Consider the following 26,959-nt stretch of genomic DNA (forward strand, 5'->3'; position numbering starts at 1 on the left):
GGTGGAGAACAGAACAGACGGCTCAGCAGCAAAAGCCCAGTCCCCACACGGGCACGGGTGGGTCGGGAGGACTTGTGAACATGATCGGGTCAGTGAAGCCACATCTGACATGACAGGGTAACTACCTGGAAATATTTCAAAGGACATGCACAAACCCTCCCTCTTCAGACCATATTCATGGCAAATGCTAGGATCCCACATCATGATCTCTAGTGCAACACCGTGGGCGTCCCCTGTAGTGTCAAGAACGTGAAATGGCTCATTCACAGTCTGAGTCTGTCACTTGGACCAACTGCTATCAGTTCATTCAAACAGACAAGTCTCTCTACTAAACACTCAGATATTATTTTGGAGACTAGAGAGAGCAAGAAATTTCATAAAAATAAAAGCATGGTTTGGTAAATTATTCAATTCTCTCTGAATGTGGGAAGAAACCTGACCCAACTTTTTTCCCCTCACAAATGAGCATATTTTCCTTAGACTTACCTACATTTATGGTAGAGATCCATCACCAATACACAATAAGACCACAGGAGTTTCATGGCATTTTACAATGTTTGCATTTTACATATTGTGCTCTGTCTTTAATTTTTTTTTTTCCTACTGAAGGTCTTTTTTTCTAATCAGAAATTATTTTCAAAAAATTCTTTCAATGTTAATTTATTCTACAGGTTAACTAAACACATTTAAAAAAAAACCCCTACTCTGCCAAATATAACAGTTGAATGATATTATTTGTGGTTTCCTGCCTTTAAAAAAAATATGTACATACGTAAAACCTATAGCGGACCTCTCTAGAAAGAGAACAGGAATGCTGTCTGAGTTCCTCTGTCAGAACCATGAGGATGATTTGCACAGCAGGGAGACTCTTTTTCTTCTGTTCTACTTGTTATTTAAGGGGGAACCATTGCCCCCTACACAGAGGTATAAATAGATAATTCCTCATTCAAGTGTGGCCTCCACTGTTGTCTGACCAAATGGATAATTATTTTGATTCTACAGAACTAGTGACGAACAAGACAGTGAGATACTGAGGGGATACGCTCTTGAATGCCAAGAGGCAATTAGATTCAAGAGTTAGCGTCTGCCACAGGTCAGGCACTGGGTGTGCTAAGCAGTGAGCAAGGTTACAGGGGATGCAAAGAGGACTAAGACAGACTATCGGGGTCCTGCTGCCCTGCTAATGGATTTGGACTTCATGCTTAGGCAGTAGTAAGGAGTTGAAGCTTGCTGTGATAAGTACCGGGGGTTGTATGTGAGTGATGAATCACTAACTTCTATACCTGAAACTAGCACTGCATCATATATTAACTAACTGGAATTTAAATAAAAACTTGGAAGGAAAAAAAATAAAGTCAGGCTCATGTTTTGCAAACATCAACTGTGGCAACTGCAAGGAGCAGGAATTGATGGGAGAGGTTGGAGAGAAGTCAGGAGGGTTCTGCCATGGTCCAGGTAAGAGATGCTGAAGGACTGGCCCAGAGTAGAGGTAACAGAGGAGCAAGGACAGCTCCGAAGGACACTGGGGAGGGAGAACTGGCAGGACATTACGATGGCTTGGATGAATGGTGAGAGAAATTAAGATATGATGTCAGGATTTCCAGTGCTGACGTTTGGCAATTAATGAGTGAACACAGGTTGGTAAAGTAATGGTAATGAATTTGGTTTTGGATAATTTCGGGCAGATACACTTACAAGACAACCTGAGAGAAAGGCCTAAGAAGCAGCCGCTGGAAACAGGACTGCGGCCCTAAGGATGGAGGTGGAGGCACAAAAAGATATTTACTTGGCAGGGCATAGCATGTAAGTAATAGTTGACTCAGAGAAGAGGATTAAATATCCCCAGAGAAGAAGGTAGAGCAAAAAGAAGCCTGAACATGCAACTTCCTGGGTCATTATTATTTCAGGAATGGGCAACAGAAAAACAGTCTGGGAACGAGAAAGAAAAAGACCAGAGCAAAAGGAAGGAGGATGCAGGGGAGAGGACTGTCCTGAAATCAATCAAAAGGAAAAGAAGGGGGAAGGAAAAGGAGAGCTGACCTCTGACCCAAGGGGAAGGTGCTTCACACAGACTAATGAGCCTGAGGGCCCTGGACCAAATGGGAGACAGTCCTGCAGAGGCAGGTGGAGCATGGATGTCCTCTCCCAAGAATCTGGAGATTATCACCACATGGTGCCACTGCAGGGGATTTTCTTTTTTCTTTTTTTTTTTTTTTTTTGGGATTTTCATTTTTGACCTATTTTTGTATTTACCAATTTTCTGAGAAGAATGTGCATTATCTTAATAATGAAAACAAAACAAAGAAATAAAGTGAAAAGGAAGCCAACTTTAGAAGAGTTTGCTGTCATGGGGTCCTCAGCCCTGAGAAGTGGAATGGTGAAGTGGAAAAGATCTCGGAGTTGGGTTTCCTGCACAGCATGAGCCATCGGACCCAAAGGAGAACATTTAGAACTTCTCTCTGGGTCTCGGCTTCCTTACACACAAGTACAGGAGCTGGGCTGGGAAACCACGAAGGAGCTTCCTAGTTGTAGAAGCCTATGCCCCAGCTCGTGATGTAAGAACATGCTCTCAAATCCGTTAAAGAAAAATGGGTATTTAAGGCAACCCTGAAATCCATTGTGTAAAGGAAGATTATTTTCTAATGCAAATTATCACTCCAATTTGTTTCATAATTTTTGATCTTATTTATTTGCTTTTCTTAAAGCGAGGAACACCTGCCTCTATGATAACATACCTTTTTGTGCTCTTTTCCTTATGCCTTCTGTTTTAAAAATAAAACTTAGTTTCTACCCCAGAGTCTCCTCTGTGCATCAATCAAGCAAGAGCAGCATTTTGTGGGTAAGGCTTGAAGGCTGAAGTTGCCAAGACTACTTATTTACTGCTTCCTTTAGAGTGCCCAAGGACATAAAGTTTTTATTGAGCAATTATCACAGGCACTGAGGAAATAAAAGCATCAGGCTATATTTTATATCCATACCCTCTTACATGTGATGAGTGGCGTGGATATTTTTTAGTTATTTCTGTTGCAGGTGCTTTTAGGCGATGTACAGCAATGTAAATTAGTGGCCAAAGGCCCAGGCAGTGAAAACCATTATGCCAGACCTAAAAAAAAAATCAAGTGGGAGCCAAGAAGTAGTCTAGAAACAAAAATCTTAGGACATTAAAATCCGAAAGTACCTTAAAGGTGACCTGGCACAATGTCCTGCTGGAAGTGGGTGCCTTTCTGCCAGCAGGTATCCCAGCTGTTCCAGGATACCTCTAGAGAAACACCCACAATTTCATGAGTTACCTGCTATCTCTCTAGTTATCGGGAAAATCTGCAGAGTGATCTGAAATCTGCTTTCCTGACATCTGCCCCTTAGCTTCAGTTCTGTCCTCAGAACAATACCACTGGAGATTATTCTGCTATTGCTCACGGTTGGAATACCCTTTGTCCTGGGGAAATTTTACAGTTGAGTAAAAATGTTAGAGCCTCTTTGCAAATTCATCTTTCCTTTCTGAATTACTTTTCAGGAAGGATGAGATCTGAGCTGTTGGCCTATCATATACATAAGTGGTATTAATCTGAATCCTTGTTAAAAACTTTCACTTGGTAAGCCAAGTTTGGTCCTATGTAACTGCAGATCCTTTGACTGAAGTAGGATACAAACGCTTTTAAGTGGCCTCCATTAAGCAACCTGTTGTATGAACCAGTGTTCTCTTGCCCTCTGAGAAGCACCCTGGCCAATGTCCACAGCAGGTGCTCACAGCCAGCAGGCTTCTCTCAGATAGGAGCACACACTTCTGCTCTTTCATGTTAAGCAGTAGGCTGACCATGACTCAGTTGTGTTTATTCCCAAACATTCTGGCCAGTTTATTAATTACTATAATTATATAACTAAACAGTATGGAAATCAGTAAAGTATGAGTTAAAAGGAGCTGTTTATAGAACAAGTTCAAGGTTTGGAAAGACTGAAGTTGATTCAGTAAAAACAATGCCATCAAATTAGGTGTGGATAAGACAACTATAAAAACCTAGAGGGATTTTACACTCATTAACTTTACAAAGGCCTTTAAAATCTTACTCAGTTTAAAGTAGGTGGTGTATGATGATCACTGGGTGTTATACACAACTGACAAATTATTAAACACTACATATGAAACTAATGATGTACTGTATGTTGGCTAATTGAACTTAACTAAAAATTGTTTTTAAAAAGTGGTGGCATAGGGATGCCTGGGTGGCTCAGTGGTTGAGCATCTGCCTTTAGCTCAGGGCATGATCCTGGGGTCCTGAGATCAAGTCCCACATCAGGCTCCCCACAGGGAGCCTGTTTCTCTGCCTCTCTCCCTGTGTGTCTCTCATGAATAAATAAATAATACCTTTTTTTTAAAAAAAAAGTGGGTGGCACAGATCATGCATAATATAGTATATGCAAGACAAGCCATGCAGGACTCTAAGAGTAGACTTCTACTTGAAGAAAGACCTTGGCCCTCCTTCAAAGTTTGGTGAATGAATGTACCTTTATGTGCTTTAAGTTAAAGTTTAAATATTTAAAAGCTATATCATATTCTTTAGGATTTCCAGCTTCAATTCCCTTTTTAAACAGCAGATCAATTCCTGGCCCTGATGAAGTCAGGGAGAGAAATCTCCTGCAGTTTATAGTCGGACTGTCTCTCAGGGTCCTGACAGAATTGCTCAGATGAAGATGTCATCATAGACAATCTTAAGACTGCATATAATCAGTTAAAGTTTGCCAAGAACTATGCAAATTGAGGTATGGTTGTCAGAGTTGCCAGGAACTACATAAATTAGTCAGATTATACTAACATGGACCAATAAAAACAACAGGGTATGTACAATATTTAGCAGAAGCCAGAGAACTATGAGGAAAATATGTATGAAACCATCATGGAAAGATTAGATACAAAGTTAAGAGGAAAAGAAACTATGCATCCACTGGCAGACAAGATTTATGAAGACAAGTATTCAAAATGAAGTTCTTTTAAAAAGGCAGGATAGTACTTAGTGAACTCTGACTAGGAGGCATTCCAGAACTTTTCAGAAAGTCAGTCACTGGGACAGCCAAGGACACTAAGGGAGGAAAAAAGTAAAGCAAGTGTTTGGAACTTTGTTATAGAAAAACTTTATTTTTTATAAATATTCTATTTATTTATTCATGAGAGACACAGAGAGAGGCAGAGACACAGGCAGAGGGAGAAGCAGGCTCCTCGCAGGGAGCCTGATGCAGGACTCAATTCCCCGACCCTGTACAGAAAAACTTTAAAATAGGAGATGAGGAACAACACTTACAAAAAAGGAATCACTGTTAAGTTTTAAGAGGCAGTTTATAATGAACTACTCCAGTTCCCCCAAAATGGTTCAGATGGTATTACAGTCCTATTACGGGGCCATTAATCTCTAAAAAAAGAAATGAGCAAGCTTTAGGATCTCAGACACGTACCTCATTCGAATCTATGTGAAGTGAATGAACTATTTTTTGATGTTGCTAAAACATTCTAGCAAAAAAAATCTAGAAAAAAATAATTAAAAGGTCCACCATTTCAGAACAAATCCTAAAAAGATGAGAAATAGGTATCACGTAAGTGTTTGGATTATAGCTTACTTTGCCATTAACAAATGGCTTTTACGTATAGGATTTAAAAAAACTTCATAAAATGAGGTAAATATAACCTTTCTATTTTATAAGTGAGAAAACCAAAACTCATAAAAGGTAAATGATATGCCCAAGCTTGCACAGCTGGAAAACAGCAGACCACCATGGCCATTTCAATTTAAATATTACAAGTAGTTTGGAAAATAAAGGAAAAAGCTAAAATTTCCATTAATTCTAATAATTATCTTTTTGAATGTGTTCTTGTCTTCCTTCCCCACCACTGGCATCTGTAATCACTGGAAGACCATGTTTTGTCACTTCACATTGTACCACACGCACTTATCTTGACTACCTAACCTTTGCATGAATCATTTAATACAATAGAATGACATGTGAATTATTTCAGTAAAAATAGTACTGTGGGCGAGGTGCTACTCTAGAACCAAAGACAAAGAAGAAAGAGATTGTTACCTAACCAATCCTAGTATGGGCCAGCCAGGTTTTTTAATTTCGTGTTTGTTTTTGCTGTTACAGGAACCATTAAGATGATAAGTCTTTTCTCTATGGCTCATGTGTCACAGTGGTAGTCACTAGAATGAAGAGCAACCCCTCCCTCTGACAATACTTCATCTCATCCCCTTCACATATTTTGGAATTACTGTGTTTGTGTGTAATTCTGCACCCCTCCTTTCTATATTTAATAATTAAGAAGGATATGTGTTGGTGAAAATATTTTTAATTTTTATTCCCTATCACTTCCAAAGACCGTTATTTCACACAGAACAAGTGTACCCTGTTGAGAAGTAGGGAGAGCTCTCATAGAAGCATGGATAAAATCAACTGAGATTGAGTAAGAAAGTCAAATGGCCAATGTTTCATTTTATTTGGCTCTCAAATGACCATTTTGGTCTTTTGCTTTCCTTAAAATACAACCAAACTATAGCTACATGGCACAAACTAAAAGACCGATCTGGAAGTTGATTAATTTATCTGGAAAACCATCAGCTCTCCATTTCAATTCGTGCCATGACGGCACAGACTAGATCAAATTTTAAACGAATGCAAACACAGCCACTCTCTGGGCCAATTTATGGAAAAACAAAAAAACAAAAAAACAAAAAAACCACCACCAACAACAACAAAAAAAAAACCACCGTGACAATTCCAAGTGGAAGTCTTTGTAGATCCTGAGAGGCCTATATGTTACTTTTAATTTAGAGAAGTGTCAAGATACGTTTCTCCTAGGGCCAAGAAAGAAAGATTATGCAACCTAATGAGATGATGCCATATTAAACCCTGAGCTGATGGCTCTCGGAGTTGTGAGCGATTCCCAGTGAATGTTCTCATCATTTTGGATTCTTTGCCCTACACATGGCGTCTCCGGGTTGGAAAGCAGGACAGAGGCCATCTAGCTCAAATAGTCATCACTGACCACATCCTAATTCACTGATAAGGCAGGCTCAGAAAGAGCAGGGATGCTTCCAGAGACAGCAGTGTGCCAGAACATTTGGTTATTCCTTACCTCACTCCCAGACTGTTTGGCCCAAACCTGTGTAGGTACAAGTCTCCAAGAGGAGCCACTGTGACTTACCTCCCGAGGCCCGGGAGCGGCACTGCCCAGTCATGGGGCTGTACTCCTGGTTTTCATCAGCACACACACATAGGAAGGACCCTTCCACATTTTCACAGAAGGCTTCACCACACACCCCACTGAGCAGCTCACATTCGTTCACATCTGGAAAAGGGAGCACAGATCAAGTCAGATGTGTGCCTCATTCCTGACAGCTCTCTATTTTACCAGGTGTACCAGGGCTCATGGTGCCTGCTGGTCACAAATGCTCCCTAGTGAGCAATCAAACCCTTCTACTATTCTGGGGAATAGGAGAAGCCTAAGCTTAAAGGCTGGGCTGCATAATTTGGTTTGTGTAAAAGGACCATGAAAACACCAAGCAAAGTTTCCAAATTCCAATTCCACTTTAAGGAGGGCCCTGGAACTGTACTGCAAGGATCGTATGTATACTCTGACCATTTAATTTTCTCTTCCTTGACTTTTTAACATAATGAGGTCTTAAATAACATGACAGTGCACTCTCACTTTTGAATTCAAGGAAAATTAGTAAAACTGACACTTCAGAAACAATAACATTTCTTACACTCATTTAAAAAGTTGTTTTCAACCTGTTCATATATCTGAAAATACAGTTCTCTAGTAGCCAAAATGCCCATACTTCAACAACCAGAAATCAGGGTGTGTATCCCTTTGGGAGATAAAGGAAAGACCCTTGTAAATACTCACCAGGTTACACTAATCATTCACAAGAAAAAAAATATTCCAGTAACATATAGTGCTATGACTGGCTGTTCCTTTAAAAATTCTGTGGATGTTCCATAGTGTCATTTCTATTTTGCTAAGTGTTTCTCATCTGTACTTTAGACTTAATTAAAACACAGTCCAAGAATCTACTAATGAGTAAGTTTTATTTGATATTATGCAAGCACATAGCCCTAGAAAAGGCTAATCCTAATGTTCGGACTTGCCCAATACTACCTTTTACCTTGTCTCATCCACAGAAATTTTATTAACGAATGCCCAGTCCAACGAAGCACCTGACTTGACATCTGAAATGCTCATGTATTTTATGCATTAAACGTGTACAAACATCAACTCTCATGAGCGCACTCTGAGATGGTTTATACAAAGTTAAATATTTGAGCAATTATCCAAATCATTCAGGGGAAAAAAATCTTATTTTCACCTGCTATACCCAGTTAATTGGACAAAAAGTTTATGTATCTTGACTTATTTGGATACTTACTTCAGTTTTCCGTTTCACTTTGTATATAAACAGATATAAACCTAATGAGCTGAGTTTTGCTTATGAAAAGGTATTATAATACGAAGGAAAGCAGAGAGTTGGCATATTTAATCAACTCAGACAGTCATAATTTAGACCAGAAAAATTGACTTTAGAAATTTGCCAGTTCACATTTATCAATTTGGTAAATGTCAAATGGAACTTTCTACTTTCTAACTTGTATTATTTACATGACTATTGGTATCTCTCCCACGAGAATGAATTCACTCAATCAAAAAATACTTTCTAGTTTACTCCTGTGGGCCAGGCACTGGCGGAACAATGACGCAGGCAGGCCCAACTCCTGCCTTCACAGAGCTTATGGTCAAGCCAGGGAAATCAGCCAGATGATCTCACAGGCCATGCTAAGTGCTAAGAATGAAAAGTGCAAGGAAAGCATGGAGCAGTGGACCTTAAGTGGAGGGGTGGGTCACAGAAATGATACTGGAGCCAAGAAGTTGCCTCTGAAGGATGAGTAGTAATATGGAACAGAGTTGCCAGAGATCAGGCAAGGGGTGAGGGGTGGGGAGGCACTGGCAGGGTCCAAGCAGAGGAGACAGCATGGTCTTAGTTTGGTCTCAGGGCTGTCTCAACCCTTAAATTCTACAAAATACCTCGCATGAAGTGCCCATAGTAGATGCTCAGTTAATACCTTTGAAAGAGTAAATGAACAGATAAAATGACACCTGTTGAGTTTGGCAAAATGATAACAAATATCCTTCCCCTAAGGGTGGTGTTTTGTGGGCTAAAAGAGAATGTCAAGATGGGTTCAGCGTGCTCATCTGCCTGGTTAGAAGTAAACATCACCAATCGGGACTCAGGAGTTGATGTGGAATCAGTGGCTTGACATCTGATATCTCAACAGGTAACAGTTAAAATTTACTGTGCATCTACAAATAGGCCAACCACTAGTCCCAACTAGGGCAGGGAGAGACGATGTTCTCAACCACAGGATCTGGAGGCCTCGGAGTAGGCAGCCGCAGGCAGTATACCCAAATGACACCCGCCAAAGCATGTAAGTACTGTAACTGAATCCGCTGAAGGTACTGTGGAAGCAGGAGAGGGGTCAGCACTGAGCTGGAGAGAGAAAAATGGAGCAGGGACAGCGTCTGGGAAGACAGGGACAGTATCCTGAGGAGTCAGTGCCACTCAGGCAAGGGGAAGCTGGGAAGATATCCCCAGCAGGAGGGGCACACGACAGCCAAATCACTGCACAGCTCTGTGAGAAACCACATGCAGAGGTATGTCACTGGGGTGCAGAAGGTGAAGAAGGAGGTGTGGAGGCTGAGAAGTGGGAGCCAGTCACGTGAGCTGTTTAGTCCAAATATTTAGACAATTTTTATTGCCTTTTAGTGCAAAGGAGACTAAAGCAGGATTTGGAACCAGCACTTATGACAGTGTTAGTTTAAAAGTGGTGACTGTGCAAGGGGGTGGGTTCATCATTAAACTTCCAAATCAATTTTGCTTTCCTTGTCTAATCTAGATATGAATTAATGCTTTGAATTGCATATGTTCAAACTCAGAAGTTACACAGCCACCTCCTGAGACGTTGTCTGCTACAAAATGAACAGAGTCAGAGTAAAGAAATAGCCTTGTTACCTGGGATGTTCTTAATTTAATAACCTTTCTTCTTTCTCATTTCATGGCTCTAACTGCAAATGTTCCATAATGAATTTGATTTAAAGAAATCACAGCTGATCATAAAATGAAATATCAAATATATGGACTATGGGAGCGTTTCCTGGACCCCCGTTCTAGGACATCTAATGATATTCAGGATATCTTCCAGCTCCATCAAGCCCAGACAGACTGAAGAAATACAGTTGCACAATTCAAAGCATCATTTTACAGGTGTCATTCCTGGAAAATGAAACTCTTGCCAACACTCTTCCTTAAGTGCACTGCCTAGGGAGGTACATCCTGAAGACAGACAAGCCATGCCACACACCAGACTGTTTCCTGGGCAGGAGGGACCCTGCACAAGGGCTCCGTATGCACAGCTAGAGTTTAAACAGATGTTCTTTCTTAATATACATGAAATTCAAAGTACTCCTTCTCTGTTTCTTAGGGCCCTTAGCAATTTCAGAAGCCATCTTTCTGTACACCCGCAAATTGTGTGACAAAATCAAATAAGGATGAAAGTCTATCCAAATTACCTTGCTTACAATCTCTCCTGCTGTTGACGATTTTGATGGCATTTCAGTAGGGGGAACGTGAAACATGTTGTGGAAAGAAATCTAAACACTCACCCACACACCCTTGCCCATCCTGTGGGGCCTGAAAGCCCTGATAACAGAGGCAGCGGAAGGAGCCAGCCGTATTGTCACAAAACCCGTGACTGTCACAAATAGTGTTGTTTACACATTCATCAATATCTGCAAAAAAGACATGTAACATCAGACACAAAACACAGACTGACAAACACCAGATATAATGGATAGACAGAGGCGCTCAGCACACCTCGGTTAGCATGAGATGATCATGTTTACACAGAATGAACCTCTAAAACATTTTACATATAAATAAAATGTTTTGATGAAAAGGTCTTCATAGACAAATGCTAGGCTTTGTGAGAAAACATTTACTTTTCCTTAGGAAATGTTTTCAAACAGATATAGCTGCTATAATTGCCACGGTCCATGTTTTCTGCATGCTTCCAACCCTTCATGTCCAAGGAGGGTATATTCTCCTACAGGGGAAACACGTGAAAAGTATTGTCACCTTTCTGGATTGCTGTCAATGCTCACAGTTCTATCTGCAGAGGTGGGGGCTGCAAAAAGCCTTGGCCTCCTGGCAGGGCTCACTCAACCCTATAGATAACCTTGGGCAAATCTCAACAGCATTCCCAGGAAGGAAGGAGAGAAGGAGGGGAGGAGGAAGAGGAGGAGAGAGACAGAGAATCTCATGAGTTCAGCAGCGTAGCCGTCAGTCTGACTGATTCACAAGATTTCCTGTCACCAAGTTATAGCCACTCAAGGTCTTAAGTATCAATGCTCCCACTGATCAGCCAGTGGCTGATTTGTAAATTCATTGTGTTCTCTATAAACTTGATGATAGTGGTCCTATGCCTTTGATTCCAAATTAAAAAAAAAAAATGTTCTCATAAAAGTGATGTCTCAATTACAAAGTTGCAAACAGACCTTTAGATACACTTCTTTATCCTCACAGTGACTAATTTCCTTTGGGTTTTTGGTGCCCTTTTCCTTGCTTACTGCCACACCACACACTCCCATCTGTCAGGTTCTGTCCTCTCTGTCTCTGGATCGATCACATAGTCCCAAAACACAGGCTTTTTGAGATACAGTTAAGAAAATGCAGTTACTGCATCCAAATACATGGGAAGATAACAAATGATTTTAAAAAATGGTAAGTTGAGAAGCCCTTGACAGAATTTAGTTTGGAGGAGTCAATAAAACTGAGTTTTCCTCTTCCTCAATTTTTTAAAAAAGTTCTATTTATTTAAGCAATCCCTACACCCAACATGGGGCTCAAACTCAAAACCCCAAGGATCAATAGTTACATGCTCTTTCAAATGAGCCAGCCAGGAGTCCCTGCTCTTCCTAAAAATTTTTTTTAAAGATTTTATTTATTCATTCATGAGAGACACAGAGAGAGGGACAGAGACACAGGCAGAGGGAGAAGCAGGCTCCATGCAGGGAGCCCGACATGGGACTTGATCCCCAGTCTCCAGGATCTCACCCTGGGCTGAAGGCGACACCAAACCGCTGAGCCACCCAGGCTGCCCTCCTCCTAAATTTTTTAATGTCAAGAAACTTTCCAGTAGAAAAAGAAGATGAATACAATGATTACTTGGTAGCTGTCTCCATTTCCCTTCCTAATGTTCCAACATAACCGAGCTTAAGTTCGGAGACTGTCTCACTGCTGAATTGGAAACTACGAGGGACTACCCACTTTTCTTAATTTTCTCAACTCAAACACAACTCTCCCTTCTCCTTTTGAGGCTGGGCTCTTTCTTCCCTCCCTATCAGTTTCTCCTCCTCCTACTGATACCTGCTCACCTTTCTCTAGCATCCTCAGGCACTCCCCCCCCCCCCCCACTTCACTGACTTCAAACATACTAAAAATCTCAAAAGAAAAAAAAAAAGGTTAAAATCTCCTGGAAAACCGTTCACTTTACTATGTCACCTACTGTTCTCTTCCACTCATTCTACTGCTACAGAACGTCTCAGAAGAACTATCTACACCCACTGCCTTTGTTCCTCACGTACCTCATCAGTTAAAAGAAAATACTAGCAACCTCACAACTAGTAACATTGGTAGATTCCTAAAATTACAGTGAGCACTCACCAAAATAACAAGTTATTAATTATTACTAGTATTCCTCTCCCTGTTCCTTCATGACCTACAAACTCACTCTCTCTTTACTCTACAAAGCTCCTCTGAGAAAGGCCACCAACGGCTGACCTGTGTGTAAATTTGATGATCATGTTCCAGTCAGCCATCATCATCCTTGACCTCCAAGGCTGCCAACACCCTCCTTGAACTCTCTCTCTCTATCCCACGATGGAGTATTATTCTTGTTTGACTTTTAACCGTGTTGGCTGGCCCTCATCCTTTTGCAGCCTGAAGATGGGGTCTGCCAAGGCTCAGGCCTCCCTGGGACCTACGGCTTCCTCAGAGCTGCCCTGTTCCACCCTATCCAGACAATCTGGATTTCAATTACCATGGTCATCAGAATGAATTCCAAAGCTTCATCTCCAGCCAGGATACTTCTGATTCTTAATCATTCCCATTTCATCTTCTGCTCTAATCTCAAGCTTATCGGGCCTGAAATCAAATTCACTGTATTCTTCCTAAACCACACTTCCTGAGCTTACTGACAAACCTCTCTTATTTTTTTCCTTTTTTGCCTCTCTCTCTTACCTCAACTTGAACCAAAAACTCAATGACATTATTTCACATCTAAATAACTGAATTTCTTCTGCAACAACACAAAGATGACACACAGTGACTCTATTCTGATGGATTTCCAATGTCAGCCTAAGGCCACAATTTATTTACCGGTCACAACTGTGAGAGCAGTAACTATATACTATTATCAAATCACTTACCATGGGCTCCTACTAATTTTAGACTTCTGGAAATGGGTATTTGTCTAAGAGACTATTCATTGAGCCACAGGATTTAAAGGCTGGAAAGAAACTCAGAAATGCTTCAAATTATCAATTATTATACTGATGATTTCCCAGTGTCTCTCAAAGGTTGATCTTTGTCCTTTGAAACCATTTATCTGATACTATGGGACATGTTCATGATAAATGAACTTACTATCACCCTCCTCCTCACCTCACTTACAGTTCTCCTATATTCTCTTCATCAGGGATTCCAACCAGCCCCCTTAGCTAGAAATCTTGGGGCATGCTTCTCTCTCTCCTCTGTCTTGTCCCTCCCTATCATACCCTCTTTTCTGTCTTCCCCACACTCCTCACACTCCTTTATCCCCAATCTGGCCAACCTCCCTCTAATCCATTGTCTACCAACTACAAATCTGTCAGTGACACTCCCTTGTTCAGAATATTCAGTATCTCTTCTTGGCTGGAGGACACCAACCACTCTCCTTGGCAGAGCACAGAGCATCCTTCCTCCTTAGGCTCCTGGCTAAACAGTCCAGCCAGAGTTTTTAGCCAACATTTATTTCCCAATTTACATCCCAGCCCTCTCAGTATACCAGTTTCTTGAAAACCCTATAGTCTTTGATTTCTCACTGACTTGGAACCTTCCACAAACTCTTACTGACCCATCAGGAGTCAGCCCAAGGGACACATCCCAAGTATCAAACTTTAGGGTCCCTCCTCTCTGCTCCCAGGGCATTTTGTGCCATTGCCGTACCCATCAGAGCCACTTTTTGGGGGTGGAGAACACCCAACTGAGTCTCACCAGCAACTTAGATCCCTACTAAAACAAGACGGCAAAGACGGAGGAAGGAAAACCAGTGCCGAAAATCTGGCGGCTTTTCAGTCCAGATTCTTATAGTAACATCTCTTTGCTTTCTTTTTTATTAATTCTGTGCAGTCACAGCTGATGATGACTTTGTGTTAATGACCACCAGCTCAGGAACTGAGAAACTGACCTTAAGGTGAACAAGTCCTGAGACGGTTATGAATTACTGGGCGTCTTGCAGTCTCAGACTTAATGCACCAGTGATTAACACAGAGAGTTTAGATGAGCAATATTTTGGATTTAAATGAATAGGAAAAAATAACGTGGAATGCCTGCTGGAGACTAGCTCTTCAACAACTCATATTTTATGAAAATGATATACTGTAACTCTCAGCAGTTTCATGTTTTCAACAATGAGGTAAAGTAATAGCTTAACAAAAGGACAACATTCGCTTTATTTCTCTAATGACCTGTATAAAACAACATTATTTCATTAGAATTGTCTTTGATGATGTGAGTGCTGAGATATTTTCCCATTGTTAGTTCTGTCTATAAAGTCCTAAGACCTGCTATAATTAAGATCAACTCTATAAAAATAAGACTAAATGCAAGAACATTTATTATTATTTGAGAATAAAAGCCCTTCCAAGATGCAAGTTTCATTAAATGGATAAGTGAAAGCCATCTTGTTTTGCTGAAGTTGATTTTGAATATGAAACTCAATTCTGAATGATGCTAATACAGCAGGATTTCTCTTTAATGAAGGGGTCACTCTACTAAATTACTAAAACCAATTTTGTTTAGACATCTGGGAGAGCCATGCATGATATTATCACCAGTCATACTGTCTACTAGATGAGTGATGAAGAAATGAGTTTCCAGAGATCTCCAGAGTTGGCAACCCAGATGAATTAGTTATGCTCCTATAATACTGTTGCTTTCTCAGGCAAGTTTTCTCTATTCATATTTCATAGAGCAAGGCAGATATAAATATTATAGGTATGTGGATATGAATTCAAGGAGGAATTACACAGATCAAGAACGGTAGATCCCTGATATGAATTCTCTAAAAACAAGATTAATATAAATGTAAGAAAGAGAAACAGAGCATCCTTTTGGATAGCTGGAATTACCAGTGGCTCATTTTTAAAGTAGCAATGCTGTCAGTGACTAGATAGGTCCACATTTTGAAGGTCTTAATTTCTGACCTATTTGGTAGATCTTTTTTCCTTGCCTATATATGCTTTTTGCCTGGTACATTTTCTCAACAGACCAAAGCTTTTCAAAACCTATTAATTAGTATCAGGGATTTTATATATAAGAGCAGAACTCCAACCACATTCCTAAAATTCTCAAATAAAGGCATAAGGCCAGATGTCATATTCTCACTTAGGTAAAGTGAACTATGAAATGAGGTTAAAGTATGGGAAAGAGGCAGGATTTTCTAAAAGAGATTGGGGTCTAGGATAAGGCTTATTACTCACCAGAAAATTACAGCTATGTTCAAAGACTGCAACAGTGAAATTCCTAATAAGATTCCTAATGATTCCATTAGGTATTCTGTACTATACACCAAAAAGTATGGGTATGGGGAGAAAAGACTATTTGTAAATACTTTGTCAATGAAATGAGCTGGTTTTCTTCATCTTAGATACACCACTCAGTTCCTTGTTCTGCACTAAGAAAAAAGTGCTTCTTTTTCTTTCTTAACATGTCCTACCTTTGTGTTGATTTTCTTTTTCCTTATTCTGAGTAAGACACATCTACCTGCTGGAAGAAAAAGCTCGCTTACGAGCCTTCTGCGGCCACCAGCTCACTCTAGGGAGGTGGATGACAGAAACTGAGTCCCATTTTTGGTAATGGATCATTCTCAGGAAAATCTCCAAAGCTGCATGGTTGAGAAGAAGAAGACTTCCTGTCATCAAGACATTTTTTATATGAATGATAGGGTTCGTCTCAACTTGAAGGAACTTTGAAGATTATCCAGTTCAACCCTTTCATTCTAAGAATCAGAAAGCTGAGGCCTGGGGTTGCAAAGTAACTTGCCTCAAAGTTACCCAACCAAAGCTGGCAAAGGAACAGAGCCTAGCAAAAGAGCAGCCTTCTGAATCTAAGTCTGTGGCTCTACCTATCACAACCTCTTGCCTCCCATCATGGTGATGGTTCTAGAAGGCCAGTGTCAGAGGATGAATAGAAACAAATGTCTGTGAGTCCAACAAGCATACTGGAGTGTTCTCACTACAAAGATGTAGGTCAGAACACACACTGTTCAACTTATACTGACTTAAGAGTTTAATCAACTACTCTGCTCTTATCCCTAAACAAGTCTTGAACATCAAGTATTATCATACTTGAAACCTAAATACCCAAGGTGCTGGACGTCCTTCAGAGGCTCTTTTTGGGGGAGACCCTGCAAGAAAGGCCCAGCAAGCACCGAGGGTGTTCCAGCCACGGAAAATCCCAGAACCGTGTATAGTACTGGTGCTCTCAGAATTTCTTCATATAAAGGAACGACCCAGTATTTCAGCCCAGGGCTTCATGACCAACTTCAACTGGTTAAATATTTGGTGCCAGAATCTTAGGAAAATAAAGCCAAAAAAGTAGGGGTGGAGGAGGCTTACACTGGAAGGGATGTAGGGTTCCTGCTTCAGGGGAAATGCAGCCCTCATACTTCTTACTGAAAGGAACGGAAGCCGAGCAGGAGACAGTAAATCCCAGCCAAGAAGTGGGACTGAACAATGTTAAACCAGCTGAATAGCTGCCCAAAGGAATTTTAAAATGGCATGGCGGCTGGCCCAAAAGAGATTAAGGTCTCTCTCACAGCAGAGGAGAGAAGCCAGGATTAAACGGAAGAGGAGTGCAAGGCCTAAAGAAAAAAAATAAAATTTAGCCAATAGGAAATTAAAAACTGGATTTGGAGATGGTCCAGACAATACAATAGGATATGGAAAGAGCCTTGAAAAGAAAAAGGTCCACTGAGGTCTGGCAATATCAACAGGCTGAAGAATATGGGCCTTATGTGTTTTGGAAAATAACTTTGTTCTGAGAAATGGGGATGAGCCAGAAAACAGCAAAAGTACGTCCTTGTACGGAGTTGACTGCCACGCCGTTGCCTGACAGAGAAGGATGGCGGGAAAACCTGGGGATCTTGACGGTCATAAGTATGTTCTGAAAGCTAGTAGCCTAAAATAAGTAAGCATCAAGAAGTGACAGAGGTAGCAAATTATATTTCAAATCCAACTTTCTAGTACATAAATTCTAGAAAACAAGGCTAGTCAATGAAAGATCGCTCATTTTCTTCCTCATCTTGAAACCCATTACTTCAGAAAAGATTTACTTAAAATATTCTTTAAAAATTACCCAGAGCAGGCTACCATTTGATTTCTGGAAATAGCTAGAAGTTCCAGAGAAGGTAAACCAAATTTTTGCCCTGATTTTCATCAATCATTATGTGGATGATGTACATTCACCATCCATAGTTAAAGACATCCCAATGAAAACCACCCTAAAAACAAAAATATCATCTCAAGTCCCAAAGCATGGGACTAATCCTTGATTACCTCCCTACATCCAATCATTGCACTCTTCTGATTTTCTCCCTTGACTCTATCTTCATGCTCTCCCCTCCTCTCGACCTTATAGGGAGCTTTACTATCTCTAATCTGAATTTCCACAGTGGAATTCTAATGGGTTTTGTGCTTTCAGCCACTCCAAATCCATCCTCTAATGAGAAAATGATTAACCTACTGAAACAGTCCAACCAAGTAATTCTCTGCTTAGACCTCTTTGGGTTTTCTCATGGATCACAGTATAAAGGCCATTGACACATGTCCTCTGGAGCTCATCCACAGTTGCCTTCTCAAGATCTGTGCTTTTCTAACTGACGCTCTGCCCCTGCATCTTCCACTTCCCTTTTTCCCTCCATACTGGTCATTTTCTATCAGGATCACAGAAGATGAAAAATCTCCAGCTATCATCTTAAAAATAACCTAGAGGCCCCTTGCATATGAGCCCTTTAGCTAGAATCATATTTTTCAGTCTAAATTCTAACAGCCAATGTTCCGCTGTGTCCACTCCACCAGTTTTTGTATGATCTTAGATGGTTCTCATATATACTAATCCACTGAAATGACTGTTGATAAAGTCACCATTTTGTAAAATCCAAAGGACTCTTCTTGACTGGCATCTTTACAGATTGCTCAGTGGTATTTAATATAGCAGACTACTCTTTTTCTTAAAGTACCCTCTACCTTTGGATTCTATGGTCTTGTATGCTCCTGGGTTTCCTCTTAATCCTGTGGCCACTTCTACACAATCTTTTACTTTATTCCTAAATGTTGGTGTTTCTCAGGGCTTAGTCCTAGATCTTCTTTTCTTCTCATTCTATGATCTCTCTTGATGGCCCTACCCATTCTAATACCATCTATATCTGACAACTCCCAGGTTATATCTCCAGGCTAGACTCCTCTTCCAAGTACTAGATCTAAATTGATCCATCCAATTGCCTACCTGATACACCCACATGAATATTTATTTCATGGTCAGCTCTAATCCCAAATCATAAATGTGATCTTTAAAAAAACTTGATTCATTTTTTTCCCTGTGAGCAAATAATGCCAGCAAATATCTATTGCTAAATCCAGAACCAGAGATCTATTCTCAATATTCCTTCTCCTTCTTACCCTACATCCAACTCAACACTATATTCTAACCCAATACCAGGTTCCATTTTCAAAAGATTTCCCGAGCCACTCATTTTTTTTCATCACACCGTTACTACTCTAGCCTGAGTACCAATATGTCTGCACTGAACAACATCCTGCAAGACTTCCCCTGACTTTTTTCTTGCCCCTCTAAAATCCCATTTCTAAACAGCATTCTGGGTGATGTGCCTTTTAAAAATATATAGCACTGAGTAAAATCAAATATTAAGAGTAAAAACACTGAAAAGGACACAAATATTTTATGTGCCTCTAAGAAAGGGGGAAAAATTCTACAAGCTATTTTGTACTGCTTAAAAAAAACCCATCAACTATAAGAAGCATCCAACTATTAGAGTGTGAAAAAATATATACCTTCAAAATGATGATATATAGTATACCATGGTCCTTAAAATTAATCAGTCTGTTCCTTTTACACTTAGAATGATATCCAAACCCATGGTGTTTTCTGGGAAGCTTTGCATCTTCTGCTCCTGACTCTCCAGCCCATGAGTCACTGCCTCAAGTACTGAACATAGGTCTTTTTCATTTTCACTTCCCTGAATGCTACTACTTTCCCTACCTCAGAGTCTCTGCCCTCACTAAAACTCCACCTGGGAATGCTCTACCCCACCTGCCATCCCCATCCCACTCTTCTAGCAGCTAACTCACTCTTTAGAGCTCAGCTCAAATGCCATTTCATAAGATAGTTTTCCCTCCTCCTCCTTCTCACTGACTCTTCTCTTTCCTTCATAGCAGCTGTAAAGGCTTGTGGTCACATGCTGTTTGGAAAGCTTATTTGTGTATTTACTGCTTGCCCTGTGTACACACATATTTGTTTTGCTTATTACTACATGCCCACATGGAAACAAGCCTGGTGCATAGCAGGTGTGCAAAGGCAATATTCAGCATATTACTTGCTTAATACAAAAGCTAGCAAAACTTCCACAATCCAGCCATTGCCTACTTCTTTATCTATATCCTATATATCCCTTTTTCCTCTTTTACATGTTCAACTGAAACTAATTTACTTATGTTCCTAAACTTATCCAATCTTTCATGTCTCCAAATCTTAGCTTATGGCATTTATTCCAAGCCCATCCTCCAAGTCTCCATGCCCACCAATTCTTAACCGGAGCCTCTTGAAAGCTTTTCTGACCCAATTTTGCATTGAAAAAATGTATCTAAACACACAGCCTCTTCTTGCCCCTCACTAGCCACTTATGAGGACCTTAAAAAGATGGCACATCACATTATCACCAAAATCCAAGGCTGAGCACTCACAGTCATAGCAGGGGACAAAGAACCACTGAAGCAGTGGTGCTGGGCTAGAAGAACACCTGGTGACACAGCCATTTTCCATCTGATCAAAAGCAAAGTACAGTAAAGTTGCAATGGAGTTTAAAAAGTTGAATTTGTAACGCAGGAACTTGTATCTGAAATTTTCAAAGGCAACTTGAAAAAGAAAACTGAATGGAGGAGAATATTCATTTTTATATCCCAGAGTACAAAAAAAGTTAAATACAAAAACAACAGCACAGAGATAAAATACTCTAAGAAATAAAAGTATAAAATTGATCACAACAGAATACATAAAATGGCAAAGTAAAAATATAGGAAAGAAAAAACAGCATAATAAACTTAAAAGGCAAATTAAAGAATGGGAGAAATATCTATAAAATATTGATAAAACATTATCCTTAATATACATAAATTGATCAGAAAAACACAAACTCCACCTCATATAGGCAAAAAAATGTCACATAAGAGATAACTATAAAAGTTTATTGATAATAAAGCACATTAAAATGAGATATTACTTATCAAATTAACACAAAAATGGAGCATTAGCTTCTTGAGAGTGTCAAGAGCTAGGTGGTCTCATCGGGTGGTGGTAGAAACAGAAAGCAGCACATATTTCTGGCAAGCAATGAAGCAATGTGGTCCCAGGTGTTGTTAAGCCAGTGAGGTTGCCAACATCCTTTGATCTTGTATTAAGTACCTTACAATCTAGTCTAGGGACATGATCACTGATGAAAATAAACGTGTACATACCAGTATATTTCATAGAGGACTAAATAGCAACAATCACAAAGGAAACAGTCTGATCTCCATAACTCACAAGACATTTTTACAAATATATGGTATGATGTTATGGAATTATGTGGTCATCAAAAAATTATTTTCAAAGATCAGCAAAATACAAATAATATAATGCAAAGTGAAAAAGTAAAGATAAAAGGTATAAGATCTTATTGTAAGAAATTAATGAAGACTCTAAAAAAAACACCAATCTATCTGGCTGATAGATAAATGACTTTATACTTGAGAGGATTTTCTAAGTTTATTGTTTTTAAGATTATTTATTTATTTATTCATGAGAGACACAGACTGAGAGAGGCAGAGACATAGGCAGAGGGAGAAGCAGGCTCCTCGCAGGGAGCCTGATGTGGGACTCGATCCTGGATCCCAAGGTCACGACCTGAGCCAAAGGCAGGCGCCTAACTGCTGAGCCACCCAGGCTTCCCTGGATTTTCTAAGTTTTCTACAATGAGCACACGTTACTCTTAAAATTAGAAAATTTATATATTTGTTAGAGGAGAACACAGGCAACACCCTTTTTGAGCTCAGCCACAGTAACTTCTTGCAAGATACATCCACGAAAGCAAAAGAAACAAAAGCAAAAATGAACTATTGGGACTTCATCAAGATAAGAAGCTTCTGCACAGCAAAGGATATAGTCAACAAAACTAAAAGACAACCTACAGAATGGGAGAAGATATTTGCAAATGACATATCAGATAAAGGGCTAGTTTCCAAGATCTATAAAGAACTTATTAAACTCAACACTGAAGAAACAAACAATCCAGTCATGAAATGGGCAAAAGACATGAACAGAAATCTCACAGAGGAAGACATGGACATGGCCAACACGCACATGAGAAAATGCTCTGCATCACTTGCCATCAGGGAAATATGAATCAAAACCACAATGAGATACCACCTCACACCAGTGAGAATGGGGAAAATTAACAAGACAGGAAACAACAAATGTTGGAGAGGATGCGGAGAAAAGGGAACCCTCTTACACTGTTGGTGGGAATGTGAACTGGTGCAGCCACTCTGGAAAACTGTGTGGAGGTTCCTCAAAGAGTTAAAAATAGACCTGCCCTACGACCCAGCAATTGCACTGTTGGGGATTTACCCCAAAGATACAGATGCAATGAAATGCCAGGACACCTGCACCTCGATGTTTCTATCAGCAATGTCCACAATAGCCAAACTGTGGAAGGAGCCTTGGTGTCCGTCGAAAGAAGAATGGATAAAGAAGATGTGGTCTATGTATACAATGGAATATTACTCAGCCATTAGAAACGACAAATACCCACCATTTGCTTCAACGTGGATGGAACTGGAGGGTATTATGGTGAGTGAAATAAGTCAATCGGAGAAGGACAAACAGTGTATGTTCTCATTCATTTGGGGAATATAAATAATAGTGAAAGGGAATATAAGGGAAGGGAGAAGAAATGTGTGGGAAATATCAGAAAGGGAGACAGAACATAAAGACTCCTAACTCTGGAAAACGAACTAGGGTGGTGGAAGGGGAGGAGGGCGGGGCGTGGGGGTGAATGGGTGACGGGCACTGAGCGGGGCACTTGACGGGATGAGCACTGGGTGTTATTCTGTATGTTGGTAAATTGAACACCAATAAAAAATAAATTTATTAAAAAAAAGGAAAATTTATATATTTGAAAACAATTATTTGAAGATACTGAAATGAGAAAATTCTTTGACTTGAGTGTATACCAAGTATAGATGGCACCCTAACCAGAAAAAGCAAATGAGTAAAATAAAACTATATAAACAAAAGTAGAATATTCATAAATATTCTGAAAACAATTTAAAAACTGAACATATTTATTTTTTAAGATTTATTTATTTATTTATTCATGATGGACACACACACACACACACACACACACACACAGAGGCAGAGACACAGGCAGAGGGAGAAGCAGGCCCCACGCCGGGAGCCTGACGCGGGACTCAATCCCAGGACCCCAGGATCGCGCCCTGGGCCAAAGGCAAGCGCTAAACCGCTGAGCCACCCAGGGATCCCCTAAAAACTGAACATATTTAAATATGTCTTTCAACTAACAAAAAGGCATAGAATGTCTTTTAAATAAATGTATTTTTAAATACTTAGCTTGAAGTGATAAAAAGTTACATGAGGGGTGTGTGGGTGGCTCAGTCAGTTAAGTGTCTGACTTTGGCTCAGATACTTCTCTGGGTCATGATTTCTGAGTCCTGGGATCAAGCCCTTTGTCAAGCTCCCCACTTAGAGGGAATCTGCCTGCCCCTCTCCCTCTGTACCTCCCCCTACTTGTGTTCAGCCCCCCCCATATAAATAAAATCTTTAAAAAATTACATGAGAAAAATGCTATTATTAATAGTACACTTATACTTATAAAAAAAACCCACAGCAGTTCTCAATAATTACAACTAAAATTGAAAGCAAGCATACAAAAAAAAAATCTTAATGCTTTTTAATCTAGCCAAGTTTTTTTTTGTTTGTTGCATACAAAGCTGTATTTGTTTAGTTTCAAAACCTCTGGAGACCCTGCTCAAAAATAAAATCTTCTGGAACTTTAATTCAGAGAATGTTGAATGAAAAGTAAAAACACTTTAGACCTAATCTCTTTCTCTAATATAAATGGTAAATTCCCAGTTATATAGGTTTTCTACTGAAGAATTACCTTCCTACAGTATACAGTTAAGTACTGTATACAAATTTACTTTTTACTATGTGAAAATAGATCTTGGGCCAGTATGATCCCAAAGTTATTTTATTTTCCTTTTGCACAATGTTTCATTAAAAATCATAGGGAAATGTTCTTCAAAAAATATGTATAAAGAAGCAGGGTAGGAAGGGATCAATATAATAATACTCCAATAGGCAGCCAAAAAAAAAAAAAAAAGGAAACAGGTAAGACAAATGGAAAACAGAGTATAGATTTGAACCCCCTAATACCAGTATGTTAAATGTATATGACATAAGTTCTCCAATTAAAAGATGAAGATTGGCAATCTGGATCAGAAAAAAACTACTATATCCTCTTTACAAGAAAATGACACTTTCAAAATAAGAACATGGAGAACTGGGAAAAGAGAAACCATGCAAAATCTAATTGAAAGAGCCATATGTAATTATTCTGATAAACAACAGTAGATACATAGGTAGAGACAAAGTGGGACATTTCAAAGGGATAAAAGGGTCACAACATGAAGATGACACAAAAAATTCAGTATTTAACTCCACGATCAGACAATATATAAAACAAAGCCCAGGAAACAAAAATTAGAAACAGATAAATTTCCATAATAATGGAAGATTATAAAACACCCCTTCAGTAAAGTATATAATAAGCAGACAAAAACACAATGGGGATATATATGATTTAAACAATCTACACACTGGGCACTAATTAACATATATAGATCCAATGCAAAATATGTTGTTTTCAAGTATACAAGGAATATTTACCAAAATTGTACTCTGCACCACAACAAATTCCAACGATTGAAATCATTGAAATTTTGTTCTCTGGTTAGAGAGGTATTAAGATATAAATAACAAAAAGAAGGGTGCTTGGCTGGCTCAGTCTGTTAAGTATCTGCATTAGCTTGTCATGATCCCAGGGTCCTGTGATCAAGGCCCCACCTCAGGCTCTCTACTCAGCAGGGAGTCTACTTCTTCTCTCACTGCCTCCCTCTCCCCCTGCCTGCCACCTGCCACTCCACCTACATATGCTGTCAAATAAATAAAATCTAAAAAAAAAAAAAAGATAAAAATTCCCAACGTCTGTTTATTAAGCAAAACACCCTTAAATAATTCACTGGGTGAAGAAAAAAAAACGACAATGCATTTGTATTACTTTTGTTTGAATAGCAAAAAACATATCAAAATTTGTGGTGCAGATAAAGCCATTCTTAGAAATATATAGCTATAAATATATATTAGAAAAGGATATATATATTATAGAAAAGAAGGTTGAAAACCCAATGATCTAAGGATCTATCTCAAGAAGTTATAAAGACAAATAAAGCCCAAAGAATACAAAAGCAGAAATTAACATAATGAAAACAAAGAGAAAAATCACCAAAATTGTTTCTTTGAAAGACTAACACCTGTGAAAGACTGATGATGAACAAAGCAAGCACAAATAAAAACAGAAAGCCATCACTGACACATTCTACAGACACTAAGGATATAAGAAAAAGTATTATCAACAACTTGCTGGCAATGAATTGGAAATTTACCTAAAATTTTTACCTAAAATGGGTAAGTTCCTTGAAAAACAAAGTTACCAAAACTGTCACGAAAAGTCAAAGAACTGAGACCATTACTTTATCTTTTCAAGAAATCTTAACTGCAAATTTAAAACTTTCATACCCCCCCCCCCCCCCCCCAACAGACACACAAAACAAAACAAAAAACTTCAGGTCCAAATGATTCTACTTGTGAATTCTTCAAGGAATTTGAGAAAGACTAACACCAATCTTACATATACTTTTCGAAAAAAATTTTTTGAAAAAAATACTTTCAAATTCAGTTTATGAAACCAGAGCAACTTTGAGTCTACAGCTTCACAAAACATTCAAAGCTAGGAGGATTAAAGGTTAATCTCTCTAATAAACACAGATGCACATACTCTCAACAAAATGTTAGTCATCTGACTCCAGGGATATACTGTATAAGAAGGATACTATATCATGACTGTTAGGTTTATTTTAAGAATGCAAAGGTTATTTTTCACTAAAAAGAAATCAATATGCCTTGAATGTGTATGTGATGGTAGACAGTGGAGCTACCACCTCCGACCATGATTTAGAACCACATGTCAAAGATAGCACAAGATAAGTGTCACCTGGGGTTCAGCACTATAAACCTGAATTCTTGGCCCTGGATTACTTATGCTCAAACAGAGAGAAACAAACTTTTATCTTGTTTAAAATAAGTAAATAGGGGGAAAAAAAACAGTCAATGTAATTCATTACAGTAACAGAATAAAGGAGAAAATACAATTAAAAAAAAAGAAAATAATACAATTATTTCAATAGATGCAGGAAAAGCCTCTGTAATAATTCAAGACCATTCCTAATAAAGACTGTCATCAAACCATAGAGGGGAATTCCCTTATCTGATAGAGTGCATCCTATGGCAAACATCAAAGGTGAAGAAATTTTTTTTTAGTATTATTTATATTTATTGTTTTTGTAATTACAGCTAAAGAATAAAAACCCACATACACATTTACAACATGCAACAATCAACTGTATATATCTATATATCTATAGATATATAGATATATAGATATATATATATCTTTTTGTTCTGGATATATATATATATATATATTGCTCTGGATAATTGAGGTATTTCTGTAGTTTTAATTTTATTTTGTTAATTTTTTTTCCTTTAGATCAAAATAAGAATTTTATTTTTTAAATATATATTTATGTATTATATATTTATTTATATTTTATTATATATTATATATTTTATTTTATTATTTTGGTAAAGAAATATTTAATGCTTTTCCTGCTGAGATCAGCAATGGGGCAAGTAAGCTAGCTACCACCATTTCTATTGAAGTGGTGGTCCTAGATAATGTAATAAGAAAAAGTATAATAATTATTGAAAGAAAACAAAGAAACCTAGTACTACATTATTTGTAGACAACATAACTGCAGATTCAAAAGCATCTGCAGATAAACTAAGAGAAATAAACTTAGCAAGTTCATAGGTACAAGGTCAATGCACAAAAATCAAATTGTTACAAGGGGAGAATACACTTTACCCTCTACAACAATATAAAAACACTGAAAACTTCCGAATAA

At 38.9% G+C, this 26,959-nt stretch overlaps 1 protein-coding gene across 21 annotated transcripts in view; it reads right to left on the reverse strand.

Moving 5' to 3' along the window:
- The window catches only part of LTBP1 (latent transforming growth factor beta binding protein 1), a 389,007-nt gene that overhangs the window by 36,182 nt on the left and 325,866 nt on the right, over positions 1-26,959 (reverse strand). For 11 of the 21 annotated variants that reach the window (XM_072767337.1, XM_072767335.1, XM_072767328.1 and 8 more), the window contains 2 exons: positions 10,703-10,828; positions 7,190-7,333 (listed from right to left, as the gene is read on the reverse strand). The exons of 6 other annotated variants lie outside the window; for them this stretch is intronic. In XM_072767337.1, coding sequence (XP_072623438.1) covers positions 7,190-7,333; positions 10,703-10,828 — 270 coding nt within the window. The remainder of the gene's footprint in view (positions 1-7,189; positions 7,334-10,702; positions 10,829-26,959) is intronic. 4 more of the 21 variants (XM_072767327.1, XM_072767321.1, XM_072767338.1 and 1 more) reach the window with 1 other exon arrangement.

Source organism: Vulpes vulpes, chromosome 8, assembly GCF_048418805.1.
Source record: "Vulpes vulpes isolate BD-2025 chromosome 8, VulVul3, whole genome shotgun sequence".
Taxonomy (NCBI): domain Eukaryota; kingdom Metazoa; phylum Chordata; class Mammalia; order Carnivora; family Canidae; genus Vulpes; species Vulpes vulpes.